The sequence below is a fragment of the Pristis pectinata genome, chromosome 5 (assembly GCF_009764475.1).
Source record: "Pristis pectinata isolate sPriPec2 chromosome 5, sPriPec2.1.pri, whole genome shotgun sequence".
NCBI classification, from domain to species: Eukaryota; Metazoa; Chordata; class Chondrichthyes; order Rhinopristiformes; family Pristidae; genus Pristis; species Pristis pectinata.
Window position 1 is genome coordinate 41,100,180 of NC_067409.1, and position 21,584 is coordinate 41,121,763.

The following is a 21,584-nucleotide window of genomic DNA, read 5'->3' on the forward strand; positions in this document are numbered from 1 at the left end:
GAACATCTGAAAAAGCATTATATTTCTATTTCATATTTGTTGAAGTTTGCCAGAACAATTGACTGGAAATTTCTTATGAAGGTAAAGCAGAGAACTAAAAACAACCAATTTAATTGATTGGAACTTACTGAATTCTACAAAGAGACAGAATAGTTGACCACTCTAAAAATATTACTTGCTCAAAGAGAGTCAACATGGATTTGTGAAGTGAAGGTCATATCAGATAAATATGTAGCTAATTCTTTTGAGATATGTTGAATGGGGGACCGAAAACACATGTTGACTATAAGAATTTCCGAAGATTGATGGTGGATTAAAGCCAACAGTCTAAAAGTGCTATTTGACCAGAGTCATTAATTGTTTAGTATGTGGAAGTGAAAATATGAGATCTACTACCTGGCTTCCATGGATTGCTCTAGGGCCTCATCTCTTTATGATTTATTTGTTTTTAATTCATTTTTGAAATCTGAGCTTTGCTGCCAAGGTCAGCATTTTTGCCCATCCGTATTTGCACTTGAAAGGTAGTGGTGAGCCACCTACAACAGCGTTGCTTATCAGGCCCTTTCAATGTCAACCAACCACTTAAGGGTGGATGTGAAATTATAATAGGCTAGATTAAATAAGTATTTAGACCATAAGACCACAAGATATAGGAGCAGAATTAGGCCATTCAGCCCATCGAGTCTGCTCCATGCTGATTCTTTTTTTCCCAGCCTCATTCTCCAGCCTTCTCCCTGTAACCCTTAACCAATCAAGGATTCCCCTGAAGGACAATAGTGAACCAGATGGGATCTTTATGACGATCCAGCAGGCATTTTTAGTTGCCGTCATTACGAATGAATAGTCGTCGTTCCAAATTTCTGAATATTAATAGAACTTAAATTTAGAACACCTACAGCTACCATTGTGAGGTTTGAATTCAGTAGTCCATGCCTCTGGATTACTAGTTTGGTACCCTAAACTTTGTGCCATCATGGCAGAATTAGAATCAGAATCAGATGTATTTTCATTGACTTAGATGATGCGAAATCTGTTATTTTGCAGCAGCAGTACAGTGCAAAGACATAGAATTACTATAAGTTACAAAAATAATAGTACAAAAAAAGGAATAACGAGGTAGTGTTCATGGGTTCATGGACCATTCAGAAAGCTGATGACGGAGGGGAAGGGGAACCCATGGGATCTGGAATAAGGTTGGGTAACTAAAGTGCAGGTACAGATCAAGTATGATCTGAGTAAATGGCTGAACAAATTGACTCATTCCTGGTAATTACATATTGGTTCCATTGGAATGAATTTGATTAAAACTGGCTGAGGATTTGGAGCATTGTTTGTGAGACATTAACAAAACAAATAAAACACTTCATACTTAATTCTTGTTTGTAATATTAAATACATTGAATGTAGCATAGAATATAGACAGCAGCGAATTAGCCTGACATAAAGTAATGTTCAAACAAAATAATGCATCAAATGAAAATAACTTTATTTGTTTCAGTATGATACTGTAGATGGAACAAGTAGAAATTTTTAGAAATTAAGTAAGTTTTCTACATCTTTCGTGGCAGAAATATTGAATAATGATACTCTGATCCCCCCCAAAAAAATCAAAGTATTGTATTTTGGTTAGAAAACTATGAAGTTATCAATAAAGAAGCAACTGACAAATGTAAAGACCACAAAACTAATGTAACATGCCTGAACCAGAACAAAAGAACAATAGCAGAGGAGGGTTGCCTGTGGATACTTAATAACTTATTTTCTTCAAAGTCCAGAGCTTGAAAGAAACTTTTCAAACCCACTAGTGAAGGTGCTGAATAAACAATTCACAAGCTTTTGTTTTTCTATATAAATATATTTGATTGGATCATAGCTAAAATCAGGAGAGTGTGATTTGTAAAAAAATAAATTGAAAAAGGAAACAGGATGAAAACAAATGAAAACAGTTGATGCACTTCAAATTCTTCAGTGCCCATTGCTGGTATGTGACAGTTTCAAGATGTGAAAAATCAAACTGCTAAGCTGAAAAGGAAATTCATTTCTTTATTCCAACAAAAAACACACACAAAACAGTAGGATATCCATCTAACATTGCAATATAGTCTAACCAGTGTATTCAGAAATGAAATCCCCAAGGCTTCAATGAGACAAGAACCATAATAGAAATCAATCTAAATCCTACTCTCCTTTGCAGTGAGCTGATCTTTAGCAATCATCTAGGATCTGTTTAACACATTCTAGGATCGCTAGAGAATCAGTCACAAGCATGAAAAGCTATTGAAAGCACGCTGCATAAATCTTAAGAGGGCTACCATCTTTTCAGAAAAGTGCCACAAGAACTTTTTTTTAATGGATTAACCACTTGAGCCTAAACAAAGCATGGGACAAGAACAAAGAAATGCAATTGAAGGGAATGGGCCATTATAAAGAAAAAAAACACAAATTTGGAGACAGACCACTTCCCACCACACTCATTTCCCCCAACCCTGCGGGCAGAACACCCACAGCAACATTAAATTTGGGGTCTATTTACAACATTTGAACATGTTTCTATATAGATGAATGTCTATGGATGGCCTCAGAGTGCAACAGGCATGGAGCAGACTTTGGGCCTATTCACGCAATTACATAAAGCACCTATATTCAAGGCAGCAAAGTACGTCTGTACAGATTTTCGTCAAAACCTTCAATCTCATTTTTAAATCCAATGCTAACTGAAGTGCAAGTAAAGACAATCAGTTAATTAAACAATACAATGAGCTGGAACTATATCAAAGCATACCTATTAAACCTTGCCATTCTCATCTTCCAATGATCCAGTTCTGCAGAGGGACCAATGTCGTCTGCTTCTTTTCTCATTTGCTCACTTTCAGCTAAAACCTGTTCAATTTGTTTACTCCATGACATTAACACTCCCTCAAGTTGCTCCACAAATTCTGTGTTGGTTGCTAGGAGTTAAAAAGTAATCTCAATTTAGTTTAATTTATTCAATAAATATTAATATTCATACAAAATAATTAAAGAACTTTCAATTCTACTTGTGAAACATCTATAAAATGAAGTGGTACCTTTGCCTTTGTGCTAATCAAGAAACTTCATAAAGTGCTGGAGTAGGCCACTCGATTTCTTTGTGCCTGCTCTGCCACCCATTAAGACCATCGCTGATATTTTACCTCAATGTCACTTTTCTGAATAAATACCTTAATCCTGGATTCTCCTAATATCCAAAATATCTATTGATCTCTGTCTTGAATGTACTAAGTAATTGAGTCCTCCTGGGTAAAGAATTCCAAAGATTCCCTATTCTCTTGGTGAAGAAAGTTGTTCACTCAAAGCAATCAAGTATATCATGATTGGCTAGTACTTTACATTGGGACTATTACCCCTGGTTCTAGACAGCCCATTTGGGGAAACATCATCCTGCATCAACATTGTTAAACCCAGTAAAAACTTTGTATGTTTCAACGACACCACCTCTCGTTCTTCTAAACTCTAGAGCATAGGCCCGGTCTGTGAAGTCTCTCCTGAATCATTTCTTCCACCTTCTCTGCTACTGAAAACCAACTTGTTTTCTCTCTTTTTCAGTTCTGATGAAAATTCCAGGACATTAAGCATTAACTCTTTCTCTTTCCTCAGATACTGCCTGATATTCTGAGTATTTCTACTTCACATTTCCAGTATCTGCAGCTTTTTTAATTTTCATTTACTGTGCAGACTCAGTAATTTTACATTTTCAAGACAGAGACTGATTTTTTTTTTAGAAATTAACAGAATCAAGGAATATGGGGTTAATGTGGGATGGTAGCGCTGAGGTAAAAGATCATCCTTGATTTTATTGAATGGCAATGCAGACAGTGCCTAGGCTTTTGTCATCTCTCCACAACTGTGGTTGGCCACCAGATTTTCTGGCTCCATAGGCTGGCAGGTGGCAAAGATGTATTTGCTGTGGCATAGACCGTAAATTATGTGCCCTCCTGTCAACCCTTCTAGACAGTTTAGGAGAATGGGCAAGGAAATGGCAGATGAGATTCAATGTAGGGAAATGTGCAGTTGTACACTTTGGAAGCAGAAATAAGCGGGCAGATTATTATCTAGGAGGAGAGAAAATCCAAAGCACGGAAGTACAAAGGGACTTGGGGGTACTCGTGCAGGATACCTTAAAGGTTAACCACCAGGTCGGATCGGTGGTAAAGAAAGCGAATGCTATGTTGGCATTCATTTCGAGAGGTATAGTGTATAAAAGTAAGGAAGTGTTGATGAGGCTCTACGGGGCACTAGTGAGGCCTCATTTGGAATATTGTGCGCCGTTTTGGGCCCCACATCTTAGGAGGGATGTGCTGACGTTGGAGAGGGTTCAGAGGAGATTTACGAGGATGATTCCAGGAATGAAAGGGCTTACGTATGAGGAGCGTTTGTCGGCTCTTGGACTGTACTCGCTGGAGTACAGAAGAATGAGAGGGGACCTCATAGCGACATTTAAAATATTGATAGGAAAGGACAGAGTAAATGTGGCTAGGCTGTTTCCCTTGGTGGGTGAGTCCAGGACCAGAGGGCACAATCTTAGAATTAGAGGGTACAGTTTCAAAACAGAGATGAGGAAAAATTTCTTTAGCCAGAGGGTGGTGAATTTGTGGAACTCCTTGCCACGTACAGCAGTGGAAGCCAGATCAGTGGGGGCGTTCAAGGAGGAGATAGATAGATATCTAAATGGTCAGGATATCAAGGGATATGGGGATAAGGCCGGTAATTGGGATTAGGATAGTTTTTTTTTCTTCTTCTTCTTCCCCCATTCCCCATTTCTCATTTCTATTTCCCTTTCCTTGGAGCAGACTCGATGGGCTGAATGGCCTGCTTCTGCTCCCTTGTCTTGTGATCTTGTGAACAATGCAAATGCTATCTTGCAAGAGTGACTGATAGATTTTGAGGTCTCATATTTTAATTTTTTCTATATTTCTGAATTAAATAAGATTTATTTCAAAGTATGGCATTGCTGAATAATTTGGAACACTGAAATAAAAATAACAAGTACATTTATACTCAATAACATTACATTTTGAAAACAAAATCATTGAAACAATCAAGTTGAAAACTTAAAAGCTATATAAATTGTAAATAAAAATATATGATACCTGCAATCAAATAGTCTGAGGGACTATGCAGGTCATCAATGTTGTAGGCTGTAGACAACTCTGCAAGAATAATCTGCCGTTCCATATTTTTCCTGGCTGAGGTCAAATTGCCAACAAATTTGTCCAAGGATTCAAAGAACTCTTGAATCTGAGCATTCTTTAGTCCTTCTTTAATAGATCCCCAATTCTGTTCATTAGTAGAGAACAAAATGTTAACACCATCAACAAATCTTTCAGAATACTATTACGAAAATTAAAGAATCTGTTGCATTAAAGCCTTTAATTGCAATATATTTTAGATTTTTAAGTAAAGTTGAATTTCCTGGAATGATTTTACATGACAGCCTTGTTGGTAACATTTAACAATAACATCTTCAGTTCTGATCACTACTGTGAAAGTTCAACCTAGGTGTTGTGGCATTTTAGAACTCTCTATTTAACTTTATGGACTCATTTACTCTACAAATTATAGTAGTTCAGATAGCAGGACCTCCATCTTCTCAAGGGCATCAAAGGAAAGGCAAAAAAATGGAAAGGCAAAAAAAGGCAAACAACACTCACGTCCCAAAATTTCATACACAGAAAACTTAAGTAGGAAGCTTTTTGTTCTGTTCTATCCTGTTAAATAAGCCTTTTCCTCTCTAACATGAAGCTAGTATCATAAGTTCCAACCTTCAATGAAGAAATAAAAATTCACGTTTACTGAATGTTTATTACCCGTACTGAAAAAGACAATTGCCAATACTGATGGACAAATCCACAGTGAATATATATATCAACTGTCTGTCCACTATAACATATCAATTGTACAAAGATTAGTTTGGGAAATATCTATTCAGGTTTTTGTTGATTTTCTATCCCAACAGCAGATGTCAGTGTGGTGCTCCATAAGTTATTACCGGCAATCAAGTTGGAAGACTGATGTAGTTATTGCATCAGTTCATTCCGAGGTAATTAGCAGTTGATGATAGCTTTCCCTCATGATATATTATATTTGACTGACGATATATAAATTGAATTTTCAATAGATTTTACTAAATTTTGTGTCAAATCCATGCCTAATTAATTTACTCTTCAATACAAAGAGCAGGATAAACAAAAAGTTACAATCAATCATTTTATCTACATGAAGTATACAACCACTGTTGCAATGCGTATTACTTGGGGGAAGGTTACCTCTTGGGATCGCAGTGCAGGTACCATTACATTGCCAAGAAGTTTCTCCAGCCCTTGAAGTAGATTCTCTTCAGAACAATTAAGCATGCCAAAATTTACCTCCTAAATAGAAAAGATGCCTTTAAATATATAAGCGAACAATACAGGCTAAGGTTAATAACAAACCATTTTGATAAATATTAGCTTCAAACATTAATAAGAGTAAATTTTTAACAATCATAATCCAACATCTATCCTCCCTGCCCCACATGATTGATTCAACTCAACAATAAAAACAATTGTTATAAGGTTGATAAAGGATGACCAATATACAATTGTTTCTCTTTGCTGATAGGTCTTTATACTTCCAGGATTTTCTATTTTAGTTTGAAGTAAGGTTCTGTCTGAAAGATCAAGAAAACTTTACTACCTTGTGCAGAAGAATTCCTTTATGATGATCCTAGAAGGAAGCCATTTGGCCCATAAAGTCAATGCTAGCTCAATGAGCAATCGCAGATAAGACAGATTAGTTTATTGTCATATATACCCGGGTGCAATGAAATTCCTTGCTCACAGAGTAAACAATATACATGGTAATAGTAAATACAAAAATAAATTCAATAAAGAGTGCAAATCAGCAGAATGGTGCATTTCTGTTCCTGTGGTGTTAGATTATATGTTTAATGTAAAAAAATCTTGTGTTCTCGTGTAGATATTGTCAGAATGCTCCAGTGTAGGTTTTATCTTTTACATTCTTTAAACTCTCTGGCCTAAAAGTTACTTTATCACATTTCAAATGTGTTAAGCCTGCATTATGTGTCAGCTGTTTTTAATATCTTCAATTGCAAGCTTCCCAGAACAGCATTATCAGATTCCTCTGTGTACCACTACATTGTGTCAGTTTATATGTGGTGCTACTCTACTAATTTACTATAAATTCTTTTAGAAGTTGGCAATTAGCCCAGCAACTGCAAATATTTAAAGAGGATATACAACAACACAAGCAGAACTTTCACCTGGAAAAGGCTACCACTTAAAAAATGGGCATTGCAATGATGAAGGTGTGATGTGGGAGAGTGTTCCAGGGACTCAGAAAGACCTCAACAAGCTAATGAAGAACCATGCTTGCAGGATGCATGGTCTATGTGGAATAGGACCAGGGAGATTGTCCAGGGCAACACCCAGTGTCCTAATGGGAGGTTGCTAGAGAGGTCTCTGCAAGGACTATATGAGTGCAGTATAATAATTCCTGCACCTTGGGGAATCCTGCAATGTAGGTAACTCTCCCTGCCCACCCTGCCCTGTTTCTGTGTATTGAAGGAAAAGTAGATGAAATCTTCTCTCCTTGATCATGGAGTTTTGGTGACTTTGATGAATGCATCTTTGAGCAGCAAGCTGTGAGATGTGGCAGAGATCAGCCACAGCCACCTGGAATGATCTTGAGACCAGGGAGCCAAACATCACCATAACCCTGACCTTCTGGGTCAAAGCAGTCTTAATTCATGTGGAATAGCTTGTTTACACATTCTTAAGAAATTCTTTTTTACATGACAAACATGATTTTTTTGGGATAGGAATATGGAACTGACCTGAGAAACATTTGCTGTGCTGATATTTTTATTAGTAGTTCGAAGAAAAAATAAGCAAGTCCCAGTCAAACCCTGAAGATGGACAGAAGAAAAATGAATTACCACTTCAAATTTTCCAAATAATTTATTGTAAATATGCAAATATCAAAGTATCAATCTTCTGACACTGAAAGTATTTATAATTTAGTATTTTATAAGGGAAATTTTATTGTGAACAACCCTACCTCAGCTGAGCCATTAGTGATGAACAGCCTTTTCTGAGGTATGCTTCTGGATGTGTCAGCACTTAAACGTCTCAAATCTATGTTCTGAAGGGTTAAACAATATATTCTTAAACAAATGAATGTGAATCATTAGTATTGTATAAATTATTTAAACTTAGCTGAGTATTCTAATTGGGAATGTTAATAATCAAAATCAGTTGATAATTTAACTGGCTAGAGTAAACAAAAACTGCATTTCCTTTTTCATACATTCTTCAAAGAGTTAACTTGGGCTTTAGAGAAAATAGATGCCGGTTTAAATTTAACTATTATGTAAAATCTTAATTTCAAGCAAAGCAATATTCCGTGAAGCATACTGTACCCACATTTAGTTGTATTAGAATATTTTAATTTTACTAATAAATACTTACTGTGGCTATTTCTTGGTAATAAAATAATAATTTTTTAGAACCATTTGGTGCAAAGAATTCTTCAATCATATGATACTAGAAAGGAAAAATATCTTAATTGTAAAAATTTGCTTTAGGATTAAATTTTTTTAAATCTGATTTACTAAATAAACATAATTTATTGTTAAACTTTATAGTACTTGTCACCAAAGTTTGCAATTCTGGTATGAACTATCATACATAAGTTTATATTTGTGTTGAAAGTTGCCATCCCTTCTTTTATTGTTGTTGATTATTTTTTAGTCATTTTTCACACAAATCGTGATAAACAGCCAATAAGCAGTAACCCGAGGAATTAAAGCATTTAGGATAATGGAAAAAGCCATGCATGCCCACCGCCTTTCATTTATCATTTTATCAAAAAAAGGACAAAAAGATGAAATTACACTTGCATATGGCATGTGGCTTTGAAACATCTTGATAGATTAATTCTAATATGAAAATGCTTCATCATTTTCCAGGTATGCTTCAGAAGCATGAACAAAAATTCCTTATGTTAAGTATCAAAGTGAATTTTTTTAAATATAAATCCTTAGAAATTCAGTTACATGGTTCTGCTAACTTCAGTGCTATATGGTTAAAAATCGATGTTTCCCAGTGTGAAATATGGTAAAGACGATTTCAGATTGTTTCACGTTATCCTAGAAATTTGACTAAGTGCTTACCAGTATGAATTGTCTTTGCAAGTCTGATGGGAGTTCTGCAAAAGACATGCATCAAATACCATCCTTCTCGAGCAGTGCAGCGAAATTAGTTCATGCTGTTTTCAGGAGTGACCATAATCAGTCCCTCTTAAAATAACTAAATTTTAATATTACTTCTCTGAACTGACACCCTTTGGGACTCCACAGTACTGATTTCCCTGACTTGATTGCCTCATCCCCAAGCCCTCCAATTACACCATGCCAAACCGATCAAGTGGCCTTGGTCCTGGCCCTGGCCCTGGCCCTCCAATTGGCACTGGAGTCAACACTCGAACTCTAGCACCAAGCTCCTTATTAAGAACCCTGACTCCACCAAGGGCCCAGGTAGAAGACCTATCTCCACTGCCCCAACCCAAAAAGCTTTTAATCTCCAGACCTCAGCCAACCACACATCCAATCATCTCCCCATATTCCTAATCATGCGCTCAAAGATGGAAACCACTCCCCAATCCTCCCATTGGCCAAGCCCCACCCCAGGCCCTTTTCCTCCAATGGCCAACTCCACTCCCCAACCATGCCACCCAAGGCCCCTGATCAATGGCTGAACTCTATGTCCCAATCCTCCAGTGAACAAAACACAACATGCTTCCCATTCCTGATCCTCCTACAGCTGGATGTACTCTCACGGATCTCAATATATTGACTGAGTCTCCCCCTCGGGCTCTGATCCTCTAGTGGACACACCCACCCAAACTTTCGCAGGGCTTGTTCCTTGGATGATTGATCCACCCACCTAAGTACAAGTTCCTGATGGCTGATGCACCCAACCCCAACCACCTAATCAAGATTCCAAATGTGAATCCTCTCTCACACACCTGACCATCCTGGACACTAATGTAGCAGTGCCCAAGGTTCAAGACTAAAATGTTTGTTGGTGTGCAGTGACCACATGACAAGCCTTTTATTGGCAGATTTCTCCTTGTGTGGGGGCTGAGCATCAACCTTGTAATAATATTCTATGGTATTACCCCTGCAATCTTACATTTCTAGTTTGATATAGATTTGCTACTGTTCTATCAAAAGAGCTTTTAGGTACAGATTATATGCCATTAAAATTAGAAAGCATACCTTTTCATCTGATATTATGAAATCCTGCACAACTGTTTCTTCCAGACCTGTTCCATCTGCCAATTTAGATATGATATAGTTATGACGTGAGTCCATTTGAGACTTTCGTTCTTCCCTTGCTGCTTTGGCTTGTTTTACCATTTCCTTTTTTGCCTCAGTGGAAAGTAGTAAAGTCTTCTTTCCTTGAGTCTGGAATGAGCAATAATGGATTGGAAATTATGACTGTCAATATTAGAGTCATGGAGTTGTACAGCATAAAAATGGATCCTTCGACCCTCTATGTTCACGCCGACCTCCTTTTCCATCTACACTAATCCCAGTTGCCACACTAGGTCTACATCCTTCGACGTCTTGCCTATTTAAGTACCAGTCTAAATGTCTCTTAAGTGTAGTGATTGTATCTGACTCCACCGCCTCCTCTGGCAGCAAATTCTAGATATCAAGTATCCTCTGTATAAAACACTTGCCCCATATAAAGTCTACATTAACAAATCAATCCATTAAAATAGCAGATAATAGAAATACCTTATTCATGCATTCAGCAATATCAACAGTGGTAATTTGCAGGTTTTTGTAATTCAAATCGAGTAACTGCTTCAGACTGAAGGTTACTTGAACCTGGTTGAGAACTGAGCAACTCCAAGTGGATTGAGCTTGACCTGGGAAGGTTTCTTCACTAAATCGAACTTAAAATACATAAAACTGCTTTCAGATTAATGAGATAATATTGCAACCTTGAAAGCCACTTACTGAGACCGATGTTGTTGGAGATGGTGCTGTTCTAATTGGTCCTAATCCTGAATTTTTCAATCTTGAAGCACCGACACGCCTGTGCCGATTTGGTTCTCCAGCTATGATTTGTTAGAAATAAATATCCATAATTTATAAACAGAGATGAATAGATAAAACTTTATGAATGTAGTCACTTTTAATTCACAGTACAAAAGTACATGATGACATGAAATATACTGTTAGAATTTACAGTTGTTTTGCTGATAAGAAAGTCTTGGCAACAAAGAATTCATTTTAGAAGACATAGAATGATTAAAGGTCAAGTTGCAGTAGAATGGCTGAATGATTAACAAAGGCAATACTTATCTTGGGAAATAGTCGAATAAAGCACATATCTTGATGTAATAATTAAGATCTTTTTTTTTATCCACTAAATGGTCCTTTAATGGAAGCTGAAGGAATGATAAATAAGACTTTGCCCAAGTCTGTGTTTTAATATACAGAGACAGACCCATGAGTTTCATATTTTAATAAGTATCTGTGTACAACTCTCAGGTACAGAAAATATAAGGTTACACAATTATCCTATGCCATAAAACAACTATGGTAGGGGAAAAGAGTATCATGTTATGGACTAGGTTACTATTGGTGAATGTCCCTTTAAGATAGAGCATAGTGGTGTGTGTGTGTGTGTTGGCGTGGTTATGTCAATCGAAGATAAAGGACGTAATGACATTGTTGGAACAGTCAGTTGGGGGGGGGGGGGGAAGAGAGGGGGAGAGGGACAGGGAGAGGGACAGGGAGAGGACCAGCCTGCTAGTCTCTATTGATGGATGAAAAACAGTAGCTGTGTCTGTCACTACAATCCACGTATGGATTTATGGAATAATTCGGTGGAGTCCACTTTGTCATCAACCTGTAGAGGGAAACAGGTATTTGTGTGGACGGCCACATCTCGGATGCTTTTCGGGGTGGCAGATACTTCGGAACAAAGCAGTGGAGTTCACTTTGTTGTTGACCTGTAAAAGGAAACAGGTACTTGTGTGGACGGCCACGATTCGAGAGCCTTTCGGGGTGAGGAAGATGCGGTGGAGTAGTCACTGCTGAGTAGACACTGAGTTGTTATATGGGTTCCGTCATGGAACATTTGGATTTTGTAATTACTCTCTATTTTCTCTCTACATCTATGTCTTATCTTCAGTCAACGGTGGTTTTGAAGAAGCCTTTGCTCATGTTTCACCTTACGGCTTGCTGAACTGAACTTTGAGAATTATTCCTGGACTTGGAGTTTGGGAATTTGCCACACACACACACACACACACACACACACACACACACACACACACACACACACACACACACACACACACACACACACACACATAGAGTTTAGTTTTTGAGGTTAATGTTTAAGATTTAACATTTTTACTTCTAACATTCCAACATTTTTATGTTTATTTTTCTTACTATCATAAGTAGTTATTAATAAAGTAGTTTTTAACACTTATACATGACTTGGTGTGTTTCTTTTGTTGCTGGTTTGTAACAATAATAATTCACAAGAATTCAAATGGGAAACTATTGATAGAGCAAAAGCAATTAAGTCAAATAGGTTATATGTTTCCTATGTAAAACAGTAAACTGCTGACGAGGGAAGATTCAAAAAGGAATTGGAGATCCTTTGAGGCATTTGCTTGCAACAGAGAAGTTTGTAATGGTAGGGAATATAATTAAGTTAGAAGATATTGGAGATATTCAATAAACAATAAAGTCATTTAAAATATGCTTAATTGATCTGTCAGGCATTCCAAACTAAAGAAGATGAAAGTTCTGAGACTGTGTTAGTGTATAAACCTGAAAGGACTCTATAGAGGACAATGATCCAAATTCCTATAAAAACAGCATAACAAAATTAGTTTTTGCAGTTGGTTGAAGGAAAGGAAAGGATCATTAACAAACTAGTCAGACATCTATTCAAACTGCCCAGTAATCCAAATGAGCTGGTTATTCAGTCATCCAATTGTTAAATTTTGCCACATGCAAATTGGCTGTTATTATCTAGTAACTAAAAGTAACACTCTTCAAAATCATTCCCTAATTATTAAGTGCATTTGAATTTTAAAGAGGTTTGTGTAAATCTTCTAGTGCCTTTTGGAAGATGTGACTCTGCATTCCCATCAAAGTATATGAAATTGCTAGCTATTTTCCCTCTTAGCATCTCAACAACATTCTACAGTATTCAACCCTCTATTGGATATATTTGCATTGTTTAATAAATACCATCGTAAATAATATGTTCACTTCACAAGAAGATGTTGGGGAAGCAGATACCTAGTCAAAAATAAGGAGAAGTGTCCAAAAGCTTGGTCAGAAACCTAGATCTTAGAGAGGTTATTAAGGGTGTAGAGTTCAAGAAAGTTGTAGCATATCTAAAAGTTTCTGCAGATAACAGAAAGTTTACAAGAGCAGCGGAGAGACAGTCTACATTATTCATTTTGTATCAATGCTCCTTTATTTTTATTTCTAAAAAATAAATATATATAATTGTAGCTCAAAGCACATGGTATCAAAATAATCCTGGTTACTGATTTCTCTTTAACATATTAAACTTGTTTTAAAAATAGATTATCAAAAATGTCAAAGTGTGTTGAAAAGTAGTCTAATCAAAATGGGATAACAAGTTTAAAATAAGTAATACACTGAAATTGATAATGATAATAGTTTTATGACAAAAACAAACTTACTAAATGTTCCAGTCATTTCCAAATCCCATATGTCTAACTAAAATAGAGCAGCTACATCAAGTCCACACATTTTATATCGTCATACACTGAGTACTTCCATACATTTACCCACATTAAAATTCACTTGCCAATCATTATCCCACTTATTTTGTTTATTTAACTTCCTTTTAATGTTATCAGTTTCCATTCCATCCTTTACTTGCATAAAAACATATCCATCAGCAACTTTTAACATGATTGATTGGAAACATTCTCCTCCATATCACTAAAGAATGGCATGAGCAACAGAAGCCATAAACAAACACCTGCCAAACTTCAGGAGCCATGGTTAATTAGGTAGACATTCCACAACATTCTCTAATAACTTCAAACAAGGAACTGCTTTTTTGAAAAAAAAATTAACTCCTCAAAGACTTGTGAGGCAATGGCTCTTTTCAGGAAAGTAATCTATTATTTTTATCGAGACAAAAAATGTCAACTGTCATAGAGTTGTACAGCGTGGAAACAGGCCCTTCACCCAACTGGTCAATGCCAACCAAGATTCCCATCTAAGCTCGCCCCATTTGCCCGTATTTGGCCTATATCCCTCTAAACCATTCCTATTCATGTGCTTGTTTAAATACCTTTTAATTGTTGTTAATGTACCCGCCTCAAGCACTTCCTCTGGCAACTCATTCCATATACTGACCACGCTCTGGGTGAAAAAGTTGCCCCTCAAGTTCCTATTAAATCTCTCCCCCTCTCCTTAAACCTATGTCTACTAGTTCTTGATTCCCCAACCCCAGGAAAATGACTGTGCGCATTGACCCTTTCTATGTCCCTCATGATTTTATACAACTGATAAGATTACTCCTCATTCTCCAAAGCTCCAATGAAAAAAGTCCCAACCTGTTCAACCTCTCTCCATAACTCAGTCCCTCAAGTCCCAGCAAGATCCTCATAAATCTCCTCTGCACTCTTTCCAGCTTAATAGCATCTTTCCTATAGCAGGGTGACCAAAGTCAGATATGATTTTAACTATACTATAGTATGCAAGACAACCAGTCTCAAAATGCTCATTCAGGAAGACTCAACAATACAGTCCCTATTTCAAAAGGCCATCTATCCTTCAATAAGTTTAGGGTCATTAGAGAAGACAGTCTCCATATGCCTTGGAATAGGCAGTCAAGTTCATCAAACAGACCATCTGGGGTAGTGAACTAATGATGGAGTCAAGAGATAAAACAGGAATGCTTATTAGTGTTCATTGCACAAATAAATAGAGCAGTAAAGATATAACATCCTCACAGCGATTGAGGGAGTGACTATAAATATGTGTACAGATGCTAAGAAAAGTCATGCCATGGTATGTGTATCTTCAATATTTCACCACCTTATGCTGAGGCAGAACAAGATGTTGTGCACTTACTCAGGAGACTTCCTGACTCATAGCTAAGATGAACTGCTGTGTGTTTGACCAGGATGGTTGGGTCTAGTTATCTATCATGGTCAAGGTCTATCAGCATGTACCAAGAATCATGGGAGGAGATTAGATTGAGTCACTCAGATTGAGGAACTGTGTTTTTGAAAGGATCATAACTTGGGCAGTGAGGAGATCCAGAAGCTATTCACACTCTGGGTGCACCAGCCTTGCCTGAGCAGACCACTGGTCAGGTGGGCTTGGATGGCATCAGGCAGTCTACAACTAGCAGATATTTGCAGACAAGGATTACAGCAAGCGATAAGAATCAATGAGTCTTTAGCTGCAATGTAACTCCCTGAGAAGGAAAAGAGATTGAGAGATTGCAAAGTAACATCTCAATGAGAGGAAGTTGTATTTCAGAAAATATAGGCAATATAGTCGACAACTTAACCTCTTTGAAAGAAGTAGAAACACCTTTGCTTGGTAATGAACTTGAGCAAATTACTTCAGAACATCAGGTGAAGCTGGAAAGTCCTCAAAGACAGATGGCTAATCTCCAGGAGATTTTGGGACAATCATCAGCTGAACAGAAAGCTTCAGATAGGTTCTCAACAATGTAGGGTGGTACAAGATTAAGGCAGTGCTTTGGACCAGGAAGTTAAACTGACCTCCCCATAGTTCACAGAAGTAGTGAAGGAGAAGAAATTGGTAAAGAGACAAATTGATGAAGGTATGCTGCAAAGAGGACAACCCAGGAAGTGGTTGTAGATATGGGCTGTTAAGAATTTTCCACACAAAGGATGCCAGCAGACCTGAAGGAAATCTTCAACAACGTCACAATATATCAAAATTCCTGGTCAACAGGTTGGCCTAGAATCTTGTGGTGTTGCATTTGTGAATTGGAGGATGAAATAGCTGCAGCATCAGTGCAGCCAACAGACAGAAATTGAAGGTAGTACATGGTTATTCATGTGGAGGACAGTGTAATTTTTTTAATTGAATGACATTCAAGGTTGGCAAGATTTGAAGCTATTCATTGCAGATGACACACCAAGTCCTGATACTTCTACATTGCCAAAAGGGGTGGTGGATGCAGGTACTCTCGCAATAATTAAGTATCTTGACAAGCCCTTGAATCACTCGTAATGGGATTCATATCGATGGGTACTTGACGGTCAGAATGGACATGGTGGGTCAAACGGCCTATTTCTGTTCTACCTCTATGCTTCCATTTAGAGTTAGAAATTGGAAGAGAAAGATGAAATATAAGGAAAGATTATATTTTGTATATTTTCCATGCAAAACTCAAAAATTTCATTTTTGCAGCTAATTCACTCTGCTATCACCTTCACGTGGCCATCCTGACTCTTTCTTTCCTTTTCTGGATCTTTCTGTCTCCACCTCACAGGGTAGGTTAGCCATAAATATCCACCACAAAGCCCACAGATTCCCACAGCTACCTTGATTATACTTCCTCCTACCCCACCCTGCCTCCAGTAAGAACTTAATTTCATTCTCTGTTCCTCTATCTTCATCTCATTTGCTCCGATGATGAGACATTCTACACTGGTGTCTCTGAAAATATCTTCCTTCCTCCTTAGCCATGGCTTCTCCACTATGATAGTGGACAGAGCCCTTGACTGCATCTCTTCTATTTTCTGCACCTCTGTTTTCACCCCTTCTCCATCTGGACAGAGCAAAAACAGAGTTCACCTGGTCTTCACCGTCCACCCCACCAGCCTCCACATACAACAGATCATCCTTTGCAATTTCTGCCAGCTCCAACAAGATTCTACAACCAGACAAGTATTCCCCTCCTCTTCCCTTTCAGCACATCTATGTGATTGCTCCTTTTGTACTCCTTGGTCTGCTCTTCCATCCTCACCTACTACTCTCTGCCATATAGCACTTTCCCCTGCAATCACAGGAGCTACAATACCTGTCCTTTCGCCTCTTCCCTTCCCACCATCCAGGCACCCAAACAATCTTTCCAGGTAAAGCAGCAATTCACTTGCACTTCTCCCAATCTAGTGTATTGCATTCAGTGTTCACAATGTTGTCTCCTTTACATTGGAGAAACCAAACAGAAATTGGGTGATTGGGTGATCACTTTGCAGAACACCTGCACTCGGTCCACAGGAGCAATCCTAAGTTTCTGGTTACCTGCCACTTTTATTCACCATCCACTCCCCCTCTGATGGTTCTGTCAGTGGCATTCTGCACTGTTACAACGAGGCTCAATGCAAGCTCAAGAAACAAAATCTCATCTTACGTCTGGGCACATTACAGCCTGTAGTACTCAACACTGAATTTTCCAGCTTTAGATAACTTTCTGTTTGTATCAGGACTGGCCATTTCTGCCTGCCATTCCATTCTTCCTTTTTCTTTCATTTGTATATTCTGGCCTGCTGGGCATGTCCCAGTGGGTCAGACTATATAACACGTGCTAGACTTTACAGTATTAGCAACACATTAAACCAATAAAGGAGCTTAACTGCCCCTTAAAAGCAACATCATTCCACCCGATTATAGACATTCCCTTATTCCCTTTGTTAAGGGAATTACTATTGTCCTCCACCACCTTCTCTGCTACCTAGACTAACTTGTTTTCTCTCTTTCTTAGTTCTGATGAAGGATCTTTGACTTGAAATGTTAACTGTTTCTCTATGCACAGGTGTTGCCAGACCTACTGAGTTTTCCAGCATTTTCTGTCTTTATCTACCCTCCCCCACCCCCACCCCCACCCCCAATTCTCTTGCCAGTAATCTACAATGGGGCAATGCAAACTCCACATAGTGAGTACCTGAGGACATTATCAAACCCAGAATGCTGGAGCTCTGAGGTAGCAGCTCTTACTAACTACTGAGATTAAAGTGATGGAGAGTGCTAAAAAATGCAACCAAATTAAAAAATGCAACTATTAGAGTTAATAGTTTTGTGTTTCATTTATGTAAGTTGTACATATATAAGCTGTATACGTGTGTTCAAAATTAATGCAGCAATTGTAGAACTGTTAAATATAAGTTGTAATGAAAAGTTCAGTTGATAATAAGAAAATGAGTAACTTTGTTTTTGCGTGTTTATGTTTCTTTGCATATAATTAGTTAATGATATAATTTCAATAGGTAAATAGTTATCTGATGGCATAATTTAACGCAGGGAAAGAGTCGATAGTTTACCTGGGTTTATTACCTCTTTTTAAAGGGAAGCAGTGTAGCATGTATGAGCATGAGTATATTTTTCAGAACTGTGTATACTGCAACGTATGATCTTGATACAGTATTGAACCAGACAGTGCTATTTAGAATGAGAACGGGTGTCTTCAATAAAGGATGTAGTATTGCTAACTCTGTCTAGTTAGAGTGATAGTACTTGCAGCTACAGCAAAGAAACTCACCAGCCCACAATTTACAACCTCTTCTATTATTTAATCCCATTCATTACAATTCAAAAGACCCCCAAAAGGATAAAACAAAATCAGCTATAATGGATCAAATGAAAAGAAACAGCTAGAGACATCAGCATTTTTTTTGGAATCATACCCAACATAGGTCCATATCCAACAAAAACTATGAGCTAGTTGAATAGTTCTATATAAAAGAAGAACATTTTAATTAAGGTCTGTGCTCTTTACATAATACAGTCCAAAGTCCTTTAACAGCCAACTAATTACTTCAGTGATGGACTTATTATTGTTAGGTAAGTAAATGGAGCAGCCAATTTGCAAACTGTAATTAGTTTGCTTTAGTTGTGCTGGTTGAGGGCAAAACAAATATTAAATAGAACACCAGGAGACCTCCCTGCTCTTTTTACATAGTGCTGTTGGATCTTTTACAGAACCTGAAGAGTGCACGGGTTATAACAGGGCATCACACTCAGTAGCATGGATGTGGTAGAGGATTTTCAAAAAGATTGGACAGGAGTATAATATGTATTTTATTGGTTTCACATTTGAGAACTTTGAAAACAGAAATTATGCAGAGAAATTAAATTGTGGAGGAATTTTAGTTAATATTCAGGTTATATCAGTAGGGGCCTGTTGAGTTAATGTTTAAAGCTTGTGAGTGAATTATAGAACTCAAATGTTAAAATAAGTAAACTTGTTTATTTATTTTAATCAGGGTGTAGTGACTGGATCACAAGAACTTAAATGCTCCTACTGTTCTATTCCAATCATTACTATAAATCTCATTTCATTTTCTAACTTCCAAAAAACTAGGTAATCTCATTACAACAACCTCCTTAAAAATAGGAAATCTCCAAAGTGAACCACTTCACACTATTATGTTAGAGTGGGAGTCGGATGGGGAATTACAGTAATTGGCAACCACAAGCTCAGGATCACCCCTGTGAACTGAATGCAGATGCTCTGCAAAGCGATCAGTTAATCTGTGTTGCTTTTTTTTTGTTTTTTTGAGTTGTACACCACTAACACTGGCTCTTTGGCCCAACTTGTCCATGCTAATCAATGATGGCTATCTATGCTAGTTTGCAAGCACTGGGCCCATATCTCTCTTCTCCTTTCCTATCCAAGTACCTGTCCAAATACATTTTAAATGCTGTAACTGTATTTGACTCTACCACCTCCTCTGGCAATTCTTTCCATATGATCAATAACTTCTGTGTGAAAAACCTGTCCCTCAGGTCCCCTTTAAATTTCTCCCCTCTCACATTAAACCTATGCCCTCCGGTTTTAGACTTCCCCACCCTAGCAAAAAGACTCTATCTACCCTATCTATGCCCCTCATTACTTTATAAATCTCTATGTCACCCCTCAGCCTCCTACATTCCAGAAAGAATAAACCTAGTCTATCCAGTCTCTCCTTATAAGTAAAGTCCTCCATTCCAGACATCATTCTTCTGCACTCTTTCTAATGTTACCACATCCTTCCTGTAACGTGGTGACCACAACTGTACACAATGCTCCAAATGAAGACTGGCCTACTGACTCCAAATGCAGAATGACAGACTGACAAATGCAAATGTATAGTAGGGATGGAAGAGCAGAGCAAAAAGTCAGGAAGGGAGTAATCCTGCAATCCCATTGAAATGTTGAAAGGGGAGGGTAGGAGAATATGCATCTGGTGTTGGAATGTTGTTGGAGCTGGAACTCCCTGCTCTGCAGGAGATGCAACACCTGTCATTTCACTTCTTCCCTCCCAGTTTAGTGCATAGTCTAGGGTAGTGCAGAAAGTATTTGGCATACTTTCCTGCATAGGCCGAGGCATTAAGTATAAGAGTTGGGATGTGATGTTGCAGCTGTACAAAACATTGATCAGTCTGCATTTGGAGTATTGTGCATAGTTCTGGTCGCCATGCTACAGGGCGGATGTGGTAGCATTAGAAAGAGTGCAGGAGAGTGTCACCTATCAGTCGATGGCCTCCTGCCCTGTTATGTCAATGCAAGTTTGAAGAACAATACCCCTTCTTCTTTCTGGTCATAGTGCAGCCTTCCAGATTCTATATTGAATTCTGCTACTTTGGTAACTAGCTCTTTCTGTCTATTTCAAAACTGACCATTTCTGCCAGTCACCCATGTGTGGTTTTGGTTCAGCTTTTCTGTTTCTATTAGTATAGTCTGGTCTGTATGAATCATAGCTTTGCTATTAGCAACACATAACACAGACAAACAAGCATAATCTGATCTAAGTGTCACATTAACTCATTTGGTTCACCCTATCAGAGATATTATTTCCTTTTGTTCTAACCATCCCTACCCTATCTTCTCTGCCATTGAAAATTAATGAGTTTTCTCTCTTTCTCAGTTCTGACAAAGGGTCTCAGACCTGGAACATTTACTCTGTTTCTCTTTCCACAGATGCTGCCTATCCTATCAAATGTTTCTAGCATTTTCTGTTCTTATTTCAGATTTCCAGCATGTGCAGTTTTTTCCACACTTTACTATACTGAATTCATTTCAATCTTGTAATCATCTTCAAACATTGATTATTTGCAACATATGACTGTAAGTGTTTATATGATGAACAACATTGGTTTATCCATGTGAGATATTGCTCCCTACTCCATGCCAACTCTTGAATCTTGTTCTACTTCAGGTTTTCTGTTTCATAGCTATATCCATCAATCCATTCTGTTACCATACTCCAGATTTGCAAACACCGACCTTTATTGTGAGCATCTGGTGAGATATCTTATCAAAACCATTTGCTTTCCTCTAGGGGGAAATCAAGAGGGAATGGGAACCAAGCAGGAAAGTGTTGAGTTCAATGATTAAATTAGCTACCCACAGTGAATATTGGAGTAGGCTTGAGAGGTTGTATAATGATATCCTACTCCTGTTTCTTACATTCTTATGTTGTGCAGTCTATGTAGACCACATCCATTGCACTAACCTCATCTGTTTCGATACATCTTTAACTGATTCAAT

The 21,584-nt window shown here is 37.8% G+C and overlaps 1 protein-coding gene across 1 annotated transcript in view; it reads right to left on the minus strand.

Annotated features, from left to right (window-relative positions):
• dnah5l (dynein, axonemal, heavy chain 5 like) overlaps positions 1-9,271 on the minus strand; it is a 233,743-nt gene extending 224,472 nt beyond the window's left edge. Inside the window, exons 1-7 of the mRNA XM_052015789.1 lie at positions 9,212-9,271; positions 8,508-8,582; positions 8,098-8,181; positions 7,874-7,945; positions 6,306-6,407; positions 5,130-5,316; positions 2,783-2,948 (exon numbers count right to left, since the gene is read on the minus strand). Coding sequence (XP_051871749.1) covers positions 2,783-2,948; positions 5,130-5,316; positions 6,306-6,407; positions 7,874-7,945; positions 8,098-8,181; positions 8,508-8,582; positions 9,212-9,259 — 734 coding nt within the window. The 5' untranslated portion in view covers positions 9,260-9,271. The remainder of the gene's footprint in view (positions 1-2,782; positions 2,949-5,129; positions 5,317-6,305; positions 6,408-7,873; positions 7,946-8,097; positions 8,182-8,507; positions 8,583-9,211) is intronic.
• Between the last annotated feature and the right edge of the window lie 12,313 nt (positions 9,272-21,584).